At 32.5% G+C, this 12,597-nt stretch overlaps 1 protein-coding gene across 2 annotated transcripts in view; it reads left to right on the forward strand.

The window, feature by feature from the left end:
- Positions 1-3,997: 3,997 nt before the first annotated feature.
- The window catches only part of LOC129948782 (DE-cadherin), a 73,623-nt gene continuing 65,023 nt past the window's right edge, over positions 3,998-12,597 (forward strand). For both annotated transcript variants that reach the window (XM_056059800.1, XM_056059801.1), the window contains exon 1: positions 3,998-5,803. In XM_056059800.1, the coding sequence (XP_055915775.1) occupies positions 5,138-5,803 (666 nt within the window). In that variant the 5' untranslated portion in view covers positions 3,998-5,137. The remainder of the gene's footprint in view (positions 5,804-12,597) is intronic.

Consider the following 12,597-nt stretch of genomic DNA (forward strand, 5'->3'; position numbering starts at 1 on the left):
TACAACATAAAATTTAATTAAATCTTATATACTTTCTGTCGAAGCAGTTGCTAGAATTGCCAACGCTTATTTAAAATTTTATGAAACCCCAACTGAATTTCAAGAATAAAACGAGATTTTTTTGAGCAGCACCAACGTAATTGGTTCCATTGAGACTCTTACGTACATCAAAATTTAGACCCCGTTTATATGCATGTATCTAAAGGCATGTTATTTTTAGGTGGTGTTGATGCAGAAGGATTTCTAAGTAAGAAAACTTCTTTTTCAATAAATGTACAAGAAATATGTAACGCCAAAATGATATTTTCAAATGTGGTGGCTACATTACCTGGATCAATTAATGACGGGATAATTTTCAATAATTGCAGGATACGAAATAATTTGGAGACATAGAAAATGCAAACACAAAACTTTTAGGTTTCATTCTAATTTAGTTTTGTGGATGAACTTTGTATGTGCATTTATACATTCTATGGAATTAATTGCAATAATAAAAAATACTTACCAAAAATAGGGATTTTTTTTAACCTCAATATTAAGTAAAACACATTTTTTAAATTAATTAATATTAATTAAAAAAAAAAAACAAATTCAATGAATAAAGTCCGTTTTATGAAACCAAAAAAAAACTTGTACACTTTGTAGATACAATACTGTATAGAACCGTTATGCAGTGGGCTTTATCAGATCATCTCTTTTTTGAAAGAAATGTAAAAAAATGCAAAACAAACAAACTTCACTTGAAATGAAAAAAACTTATTGTAAAGTTGTAGGACGAAAAGAAAAGTCTAAGACAAGTCAATGATATTGTGAAAAAGCCACGTTTCACAGTTCAGTACGTTATTAATTCTTACAAAAAACGGATTTTTAACAAGACCAAGTGGAAGTGGGAGACCAAGAAATATATATATAATATATATAAGTAACCCCAAAATTTCGGCAGTGGAAATAGCGGAAGACCTCAATAAAAACGAAACTGTCCAAGTTGATCCCCAGACACTAAACAATTTTGTACATGCGGAAGAGTTTAGAGTACTGCATCAAAATTGACCCTGGAGATAATTTTAGTTTCGTTCATGACAATGACCCAAAACATTCCTCGTTGATAGTGAAAGAATGGTTGTTATATAACGTGAAAAAAGTACTCCCTCATACACCTCAAAGTCCGGATTTATATCTAATTGAACATCTTTGGACTCATGTTGAAAAAAATTGAGGGAAAGGAAGGTACAAAATAAAGAACAGTTAAAATGTACAACTTTTTTTTGCAGAGTACGATAACTTAGGCGACAAGATATTATAACGGATTTGTATAGAAAAGTTAAAAACCAGCATTTTTTACTATGAAAGGGGGGGTCTATCTCCCGCGTTTAGGTGGGAAGGGCAATTTAAAAAAATATTATTTAAAATGGAAAAAATAGTTAAAAAATAACGGTAATACTTACAATTAAGTATGATACATTTTCTTAAAGCCAACATTTTGTTCTATTGGCCAGTTTTTAAATCAAGTTTTATACTCAAAATTTGAGTAAAAAAAGTTAAAAAAGGTTTAAAGTGTAATTGTAATAAAAATAAATTTACCCTAGGTATATCTTAATCCATATTCGATTAAACTATCAAAATAAGACTACTTAAATACTTAAGGAAGGAAAAAGTAACTTAAATAAAATATTTTTTTGTTTGGTAATTTTCAATTTTCTCAAGAACTAGAGGACATAAAATCATTTAGTTTTCAGTTTTTGATCAAAAACAAATAATAGAAATAAATTCTAAAAAAACAGTAGTAGGTAATTTTAAAGTTTTGAAGAATTACATTTTAAACCTTTTTTTTAACTTTTTTACTCAAATTTTGAGTTTAAAACATTTTTTTCAAAAACTATGCATAATTTTGACTTGAATTAAAAGCAAGCTAATAGACAAAAATTTTGGCTTTAAAAAAATTTATAAAACGTATTTGTAAGTAGTTACTACCAATATTGTATAATATTTGGTTTCCATGTAACGTGCATATTTGTTTAAATTACCCCTACCGCCTAAACGGGGGGAGAAAGACCCCCTTCCCATAGTAAAAAAAAATGCTTGTTTTTAACTATTCTATACAAATCCGGTATAATATCTTGTCGCCTAAGTTATCGTACTCTCCCCCTTTTTTTACAAAATAGACTTTCTTTGTTTAATTTGTTTTTTTTTTTTTTTTTTGTATTAAAATAATTTATACAAATAAATTTATTTGACATAATCTGGACTTTAAAAAATCCCTATTTTTGGTAAGTATTTTGTTTCTATTGCAATTAACTCCATAGATAATTGAATTTAAACAAAAGAAAATCGACAGTACAACTTTTTTTGGTTCACTGTACTTAAAAAAACAGGTAATATCAAATATTCTTTAACTACCTTTTCACATTAATTATCCAACCTGTTGCTGATGTAGAACAAAAAAGGACAAGATAATTGAACAGGCCGAGGATTGAAATCTGAACTGAAAACTGAACGTGTCCACCATCATAAGGTGGTCTCTTTTTTATTTACTTTATTCTTCTCTTTCTAATATTCTTGATCCCAGAAATTTAAATATTAACGCTTTTGCTCGTGAAAAGTTGTCTGCGCCTAACGCACTTAATTTTTTAGTTTGGGATAATTTTGCATAAATATATGATAATATTTTAATAAATTGTACTACTCAAAAAAGGCGTTTTTCATTGTTACTCAATAAGTAACACAACCCATTGATAGTTTTTGGGTTCCAAATCGTAAAGACAAGCTCAAAATTAAGGTTGCAAAATTTGAAAGGCTTTCCTCCTCCTGTTTTGATATTTGTACTCTTTTCCTTTGCGTTTTCTTACCTTATAGTTTGTATAATACCTTTCTTATGATTCGCTTTTCTAAAGAAACTACCAGGTTAGCTGTTGAATTTTGTTTCTATTCTAAACCAAGCGTTTTTCTCTTCATTCCAAGCAGCGCCATCTGTTTTTATATTTTCTATAACCTCTTTTTTCGTATGCACAATGTAAAAGAAGCGTTCTTTCATTTTGTGAAAAGTTAGGATATCTTTTTTTTATCCCTAACTGACATTTTTCAAACACAAAAAAAACTTAAGAAATGTGTACGCTTGATAATTTGACATTTCAAAAAACTGACTTGAAATTAATTAAAATTGAAAAATAGTTCTTTCTTCAATTTAAGTACCACATAGAATTTATGTTGAACTTAACCATGTAACAGATTTATGGTTTGTATCATTAAATGGTCCTAAACTACTTAAAATTTTTATGTTTCTTTCTTAATTTTCTACTTACTTTCCTGAAAATTTAATTTGGTGTTTTAGAGAACACTCAATCACCAAAGATTCTATTTTAGTAAAAGTCAGCTTTAGTTTATTTTTAAATAATAAATTTTATATTTATTAAAAACACAAATGGGGTTTATACAAATTATACGTTTTGGTTACCAAAATATACATATTTTAGAAGGTATTGAAGAGTATTCTGAACTCGATTACAGTTTTCTGTCAAGTGTCAGTCCAATGTAGCTGATTGAACACAGCAAATAAGTCATGCAATTCTTACTCGGTCTAAACTAATGTTTATGACATTTTGAATACCTACCTAGTTTGACATCTTACCTGAACCTGGGTTATCACCTTAACGAATGTTGCTTCAATTTTAATTTACAGCGGCTGCTCTTCTATTTGCTCCAAACGCAGAAGCAGATTTGTAAAGTAACTGCTAACAACAAGTGGTTAAAAATGCATCCAACAGTTCGCTAGTGGTAATAAACCGGTTTAAGTTTTATATTGGAAGAGAATGAATGCTGTGCACACAAACATAATATCCAAACACGAATACGAACACCCACTCAAGTTTCATTCTATATATACAACAGAATGTATTTGTGTGCATGTCTTATTTTCGTGCGTTCCTATGAAACTATGCTTTCCAATATTCCAAGAATTCCAGTGTTGGTTTTGTTCGTTTGGAATTTGGAATGTTGCTGAAGTTCGAGTTTGGCTTTCGACGTGTTCGGTTTGAGTCGCGGAGCGGTACTGCTACTCTGTCCAGCCAACGATCGTGATTCTAAAAAAGTTTATTTATTATACGTTTACGAAACCTTTCCCAATTTAACATTCGTTTATTATTTGTTTAAAATATATATTTTATTTTAAATGGAATAATTTTAGAAGTAAAAAGTGATGAATGCCTTTTGAATTCAATAAAAGAATATAAAATACCGGATAACGTTAAGATCCCCTTTGTGCGCTTCGCGTCTCGTTTGTGTCAATGCGCTTCACCAATAGGTAGCTCTCTTTTCCTCTTAGTTCTTAGTTGAGTTGGATTTACCTGAGTTTTGCTACCTGTAGTCTGTAGTGTAATAAATAAAATTATAAAAAGAAAAGAAGGGGAAGGAAGAATGAAATTATCATCATCATTTCGTGTTGGTTGTTCGTGTGTGTAAAGCAGCAATTCAGGTTTTGGATTTTTCCGTCGTTCGGTCGTTCCATGAAATGCATTCGAAAGCAAAAATGCTGTGTTGCCTCTTCATCCCTGCCTTTCACAACGACCATCATCATCATCTGCAACTGCAATACCACTATCAGATCCAGCTCCAGCAGCAGCAACAGCAACAAAAGCAGCATCCTCATCAACACTGTGGACTTGGCCTGCGCCTGTGACTCATTTTACAAAATTCTTCATTCGAATCCAAGAAAATATTCTATTGTGAACAAATAGCTAGAGGATTACAATATTTCTTTGTTTAACCACTCACTCTCGTTCCTCATACAAACCGATACGTGAAAATAAAATAAAATAAAATAAAATAAATAAGAACCGCATTGTGGAATACGTATACGACATCGGGTCGGGTACTTTATCGCTTACCTTTATATTTACCTGTATTTTTTTTTTCTTTTTTAAATTGAAATATATGTACACATACATATATTGTACATAGAAAGTATAATATAGTTAAGTGAAGATAAAACATAAATAAAAAGTTGAAAAGCATTGCAACTTGACAGAGAATAAATAATCTATTATTTTTATTGATTGTGCTCTCACTCTATTCACATACCTTACAAATTGAAAGGAGTTATTTTTTTTAAAAGTTTAATTAACCAAATGAAAACAAAATCAAAATGTCTCTTGGAGCATTAAATTTACTTTTAACAGTGGCGTGGTGTTGCGGGGCAATAGTCGCGGTTGTCGGGGGCGGTGAAGTTGATAGTGAATTGTCGCCGGCGGTGAGAAGCACAGGAATCGGTTACAAAAACGACACTCGAACGACGACGACACAACGACTCCGACTGAAACGTGAATCGAATTCGGTGTATCAAAATCCACCTACGTTACGAAATGGCGGCGACAGCATTTTCTTCGGAAATGGTGGCTCGTCGGGTGAGGATTGGAATTTGGTGGATAATCGTAAGCCGGCATTCAAAAACTGCCTCGAATATGCTTCTTCGGTTAAGGAAGAACAACCCGAAAACACTTTTGTTATTCAAGTGCAGGCCGAGGATCCGGATCCTGGCCAGACAATTAAGTACAGCTTAACTCAATCGCCTAGTGAAAGGCCAAAATTCCATATAAATTCAAATACGGGCGTTATAGTGACGGCTCACACATTCGATCGTGACGAACCGATTCATGAGAAGGCGGTTTATGTGACGGTACAAGCGACCGATGACGGAAGACCGCCTTTGGACGATGTTTGCACATTCAAAGTGACCATCGAGGATATAAATGATAATCCACCGGTGTTCAACAAGGCGAAATATGATGAATCAATGTCGGAGGACTCACAAGTAAGTGTTGCAACGTACCTATTCCTTCGTTATTGAATTCATGTCACTTCAAACCTAGTAGAATATTCACAATTTGGTGAAATAAATGAGCTCAGAAAACTTAAAATTTATAAGAGAATTGTTAAGGACCTTAGACCCTTGCAACATGAAGTGTTAACTTATTTTTAGATTTCATAGGTATTAGATTCGATAGTTATATTCTACACATAATTTGCAAACCTTAATGTTTATCTAAAATTAAGAAAACATTTGGAATACCAGTTTCATAATTTCAATACAGAAAAAACATACTCTAAAAACATACTAAGCTACAAGAAAAATAAGTATATTTTGTTTGATTCATTGCTACCGATTTGATACCTTTATTTATACACTCCAAGCCATAAGAATAGAAGCAGGCATTGTTGACAAGTGAAAACTATATGATATGATGCCTACTGACTTAAAACTCTCAACCATTCCTGTGTGCGACCATTGTATATGAAATGTAGTAAAGGTGCGAGTCACTTCAGAAATGGAAGGGACCTACAGTTTTTTATGACGAAACGTAATGGCCAATTTGAGAAAGCACTTTTCATGACAAGGATTATAAAATAAATAAATTTGGTGGAGCAACAGTCCGTAAAGAACCAGGACCTAGTGACTTACAACTCCCACCCATTCCTGTGTGCGAGTAATTGCAGGGAAGGAGGGGACCTACAGTTTATATGCCGAATTCGAACGGCTTATTTAAGAAAGCACTTTTTATGACAGGAATTACTCTTGGATAATTTATCAAAAACTTTAGGTGGCACATCAGGGACTAAACCCAAAATCTTTAGCATGTTTGTCATACGTACTAACTATCACGCCACGGTTATTACAGAGTTTTTAAATTATTTCAATAAAATTATTAAATTAATATTTCTTTCTTAATTTTGTACTTAGTTAGCAGCTAGGAAAGTATGCAATATTTAAAATTTTATTTGTCAACAATGCCTGCTTCTATCTTAAGGACTTGGAGTGTACATATAGCGTCATAGCACATGTTTCCATCACAGATGGATTATTTATTTACCCATTCAAATATTGTATTATGAAATAACATCTTTCGCAGCACAATAAAGAGCCGAACAAAAATTATTATTTAGGAAATAAGACTTATAGCTTACTCAGTATGTACTTAGGAGTGTTTTCATCGTATATTGAATACAAATCTAGTCTAGCAGGGTTTTTTCAACTATTTTTAACAGTATTTTAATTTTTTAACTGAAAATGATTCTCCATTATGGCTGAAACACAATCACGCTTCAGCTTCGGTTTCGTCTGCGTTACGATGGGCCTGCTTCGAGGTAGCTTTGAATGACATTTCCAGTATGACATTTCTAAAATGGCAATTCTGTTATTAGCAGCTGTTATTTTTTTTTTCAATAGTTTGTTTTGATTTTTCGTGCATATGAGTTTTGAAATCGAAAAAAAAAATAAATGTATCGCGGAAGTAGCTCACACAGCTCATAATAGCAAATGGGAATCCCTCCAAAAGTTAATGTATTTTGTTTGTCGACTTTTTTTCAGCTTTTGAGCTGTCAGACAAAGCAAATGTTCAGCAAATTTGAACTAGAGCTTCCGTTTGGAGTCTCATTACGTAACATTACGTTTTTTTTTACTATTTTCAAACGAAACGTGAGGTCAAAGCTTCATTGTGATAGCATGCATTAAATTCCAACGGCCGAACTTGTAAACGTAAGGCGAAGTCGAGTGTTTGTGTTTTAGTCATAATTTTCTCATAGACGTTTAAAAGTTTTCTTTAAGATGTATTATAATTTGGAAATGAAATAAAAAAGGGATGTTTTTCTATTCAATTACTTACTTACTCAGGTCCTCAGACCTGTTAAGTCCGTTGGGAATGCCCTTAAGGGCATAGGGCCTCTATTACGCCTACGCTCGATCGTGTACGGTTTCCGGATATGTGTTTCAACTCCCTCTAAATCTTGCCTAGTGATGCTGTTTCCGCCTCGACTGTCCTGCGCCATGTGCTTCCCAGCTCTTCTTCCTTCTTGTGTGAGCGGATTCCACTGCATTGCTTGGCCTGTAATGCAATCGTTACCTTTTCGAAACGTACATATGTATGTCCAGTCCATTGCTACTTACGTTTTCGTATTATAGATTCTATAGGTTCCTGACCTGTCCTTCTATGAAGGACCTCATTTGAAATACGGTTTGGCCAGAAAATCTGCACCCATAAAGAAGCATAGATTCGACATTTGAAACAGTCGTAGCTTTGTTCTTAAGCTGATAGAGTTATCTATTCAATTGACATACAATTTACTTTATTAGAAATATAGCCTTCTGGAAATAACGTTTAAAAACAATTTCTGGTATATGACCGAAACGGCCTACCTCTGATGTAGTCTGATTTCGGATTTCTGATTACTTTTTCCAACATTTGTGAACTTTTATGGTCAAAACGCGGCGATTGTTGTCCTTCAAATGTTCAATCCTTTTAGACTTATCAGAGTAGACTTAAGACTTCACATATTCCCACAGAAAATAGTGAAGTTGCTTTAGATCGCATGATCGTTTCCTTTAATAAATAAATTGTGGCGTTTTTGCCGTTTGGTTTAAACCAGAGCTCACATCATGTTTGTTCAATTGATGGGTGAAAAGTAAGGAATATTATATCTATAACTGTCACCACCGACTTGTAACATAAGTCCGGTGACCATATTTTCCGAGACAAAGTAATGAACAGTACCCAAAAAATTAAAAAAGCTGACCAGTTTTTAAGACCAATTAAGGCATAAACAAATCTCTACGATTTTTGAAATGTTTTCATACTGTATCATTTTTTTATTGAAAAACTTAAAACTTCCACCATCTACCTCCAGCATTTATTTGGCTCTTCTTTCATTCAACAATTTTTTCTGAAGAAACTTTTTACACATGAAAACTCGTCGAAGCATCAGTGTCATTAAATGAAATATTGCTTCTCTTTTTCATAATATACATTAAACTTAACTCCACTTTGTCCCAGGAAAGAGTGTAATCCTTGCTCTTCATTTATTTTAGACGTAAAGAATTTTTCCACAATGCAATAATTCCAACAGTCGGGTGCACTTTTAAAATTACTTTTGGAAGATGCCATAACTAGTCCATATGCAAATAAGATGAGTTTCTTTCACATTCACATTTTTAACCCATTGTCATGGTCAGTAAAACTTAACGGTAAAATTAATTTCCAGTGCTGAAAGTCATCCGGATGACAGGCCTGTGCGAAACTGTAAGAGTATTAGTTTAACTTCCCCTGTATGTAACGATGTATAATATGATCTGATTTTTGTAATTGGGAGAGTAGGAAGTGTTCCGAAAAAGAAAGACTGCGAATAATGATGTAAGGGTACGTTTTCATTAAACATTTCATGGTTTTCATGTTTAGGCTTTCCTTAAAGAAAAAAGTCATAAAACAATGAACAAATAAAGAGCATTTTCTAAAATGATGAACATTTTTATGTTTTTCAACACACAATAATTCATAATGAACATTTTCTTCAAATAATGAACGGTTCATTATAATAATGAAAGGATGGTCTACCAACTACCAGGTTTTGTGGATGTATCATCACTCCAAATACGGCAGTATTGTTTATTGACGTATTCATTTAACCAAACTAAAAATAAACTTGACTTGATAGCTGAAAAAATAGCCGTCAATTAAAATAGTGTTACCAACTTGAAGTTCTATAAATTAAAAAGAACACCCTTAATATTGATGATGATTGTTGATTCTATTAATAGAATTCAATATAGTCTAAGATAATCTTTAATCGCAAATCGAACGGGGATTTTTTGTGGCTATTACAATAGGTAGATACATACCTTGAGACGTGAAAATTAGATAAGTATGTAAATAACTTAAGTACATTTGTTATAACAATGGAATCTTCATTTAAAGTATCTATTTTTGGGCCATCTGTGACTTATTGTTTGGGTAAGTCATTTATGACTTGTCTTCGTCCAAAATGCAAAATATGTTTCTCCCACCATTCAAGTCTCTTTGAATGGCTAGGCGTCTGTGTTTATAGATAGAGCAAGTCTGAGTTGCTTCAAATGTGGTACAAATATTGTGTACCTAAGTGATTCCAGTTTTAAATTCAGTGAATTATATTTTCATTACTTCCGAAACAACAACATCAACAAACAAAACTAACCACTTTTTATTTGCAAGCTAATTTCCGATGAAAAGCGATTTCTCTCCTTAAAAAGAAAGAAAAAACAAAAAAACATTATTAATTCAAGGCTTAACGCTTCAAGATATTGAAAAATCATCTTCACATAGTGACTTATCTTTTACAATTTCCAACAATCGAACGACAAAACCACTACGTACATCTGGGTTTAACCCTTAAAATCGCAAAACCGCAGTCTGCATTTCTAACTTAATCTTATACCAGTACGATTTTCTTTGTAGGTATTATAATATATAGAGCAATGTATTTGAAGGTAATAGGTAGGTAGGTATTGTTGGAAATAATTTAATTTTTTTTATAACAAACTATCTACCCACATAACAAGATCTATAATGCGATTTATTATTAACCCAAACTCACGTTGGTTGTTTCGCAATCTTACACGTTGTTGAATGTGTCATTCTCTGCATTAGCGGGTAATTTCTTGGCAAAAGTTTTCTTTCATTTTGTATTCTTCTTTGCCACAAACCAGTTTTTCGAAAACTGCTAAAGCAGTTAAGATTCGAGTCTACCTCGAGTAACCGCTTAAAACATTTTGACTGTATTTAAAAGTGGTACATTCAAATCGAAGGCAATTCTTTGAATAAAAGTGTTAAGTGTTGGTACCTATACAAAATGTGTTTAGATTATATTGTAGCATATGAATTGGAGGTGAATAAATAGATTTTCAGTATAAATTCTAAAGGTTTTGAGATTTAAAATAACTATTTTCATTATTTTAAACATTGTATTGGATAAAGTTTGCTGACTTTGTTAAAGAAAGTTTCGTTGCGTTTGTTAAGACCTATTTGAATGATTTTGTTTCTATCCAAGTTCATATGTGCCTATTAGTGGTTTCTTTTTGTAAAACTATTTAGATCAAGTAATGAGCATGTTAAATGCAACAATAAATCTGACAAGTTAGCAGCAGTAAACATTTGTGCTTATGAGTTTATGAAAACCAAAAGATAATAGTATAAGTAGAGATGGAGTTTTCGTGTAAACTTTTATTTAATGCTTACCAAACATAATTATGTATCATAAGAAAGGCGTGATGCATTATAATTTTAAAAGACAGCAAAGTTACATTTGTTATCGTCTGAAAATTTTCTTTGAAACCATTTGCTTTTCAATTCAATTAAATTCAATTAAAAAGCGACTCCAACAATAAATGAGTCACTTTATTTTTTTTTTAATTGTAAATCAACAGACTCTGCTGGAGATAATTTTATTTACTTTTCAAATTATTTACAAATCTCACAGTTTTTAAAATTGACTAGCTTACGGTACCCAAGTTGTGATTTTTCACAGTACCGTGCAAAAGATTTGCAACTATCACCGTCTATCAAAAAAACGAACATTCGTACAGTTGTGTTCATAAAAATAGCAGTGCTCTCGAAATAAAACAAAAAGGCCAACGTTATAATATATTTCATTAAACTTCTAATAACAAACTAAAATATTTTATTCATAATAACAGAAAATATGTATCATCTATTTTTTAACGTAAGCTTTGTCACAGTAAAAACCGCTTTTAAAATAGGTATATGACTGTTCATAAAAATAGCAGTGCATGACAAAGTACTAGATCTATTACGTAAGAAGTAAGAAAAACTTTAATAACTTATATGAAAGTATACAAATAATTTTAGCTTACAATTAGTACTTTGTTGCATAACCATTGGTTTTTATGATGCTTCACATCTACGTAGCATCGAGTCCACTAAAAGCTGACACCTCTCGACTAGCATTGCCTTCCAGGAATCACGCACTGCTTCCCACAATTTTTTCGAATTCTTGGGTTTTCCTTTATGAACTGTGTTCTTTACATCCCCCCTACAAATGTTGGACGGGGTTAAGGTCGGGGGATTGAACGGGCCACTTCATAACAGATAACTTCTTTTTTGACGTATGCTTTGGGTCATAGTCTTGTTGGTATACCCAAACTAACGGTATTTCCTCTTCAGCATAGGGTAACATAACATCCTCGAGAATTTTAACATACGCGGTTGAATCCCTTATATACCCCCCCATTTGATAAATAGGGCCCAAAAAGAACGACTTTGCTTTCACCGCTCATCAGAACATTCCTCCATTCCTCTTTTGCCCTATCTCTATGCGCTTTAACAAACTCTATTCTCTTTGCCACATGCCTTTTCGTCATGAATGGTACCTTACGTTTACTTCGCGCTGGTAACTAACTCGCTTATAAAAGACGTCTTCGTATTCTAACTGCGCTAACAGACAGTTGAAGTCCATTTCTTATTTTCCTAGAGCCTGTTTTTCTAACTGAACAATTTTTCTGTCAGTTCTTTCAGTAGCCATTCGTTTTGGGAATCACGTTTTCGGTTTATTTTGCCATTTTAAAAGGTTAATGACCATTTTGTTGAGCAGCTTGGATGTCTTGAATATTTTGGTAGGTTTCTACCTACAAACGCAGTTTGCGAATAAGTTTTCGAATTTTTTGGGTGCACTGTCTTGACCGTCCCAATGTTTATTTTTGAGCTAATATTTATTAATTTTGTATATTCTAGTACATATGTTACAAATACTTAAAACTTTATATAGTAAAATATTCACTCAATGAAA

This window comes from Eupeodes corollae, chromosome 3 (genome assembly GCF_945859685.1).
Source record: "Eupeodes corollae chromosome 3, idEupCoro1.1, whole genome shotgun sequence".
Lineage (NCBI taxonomy): Eukaryota > Metazoa > Arthropoda > Insecta > Diptera > Syrphidae > Eupeodes > Eupeodes corollae.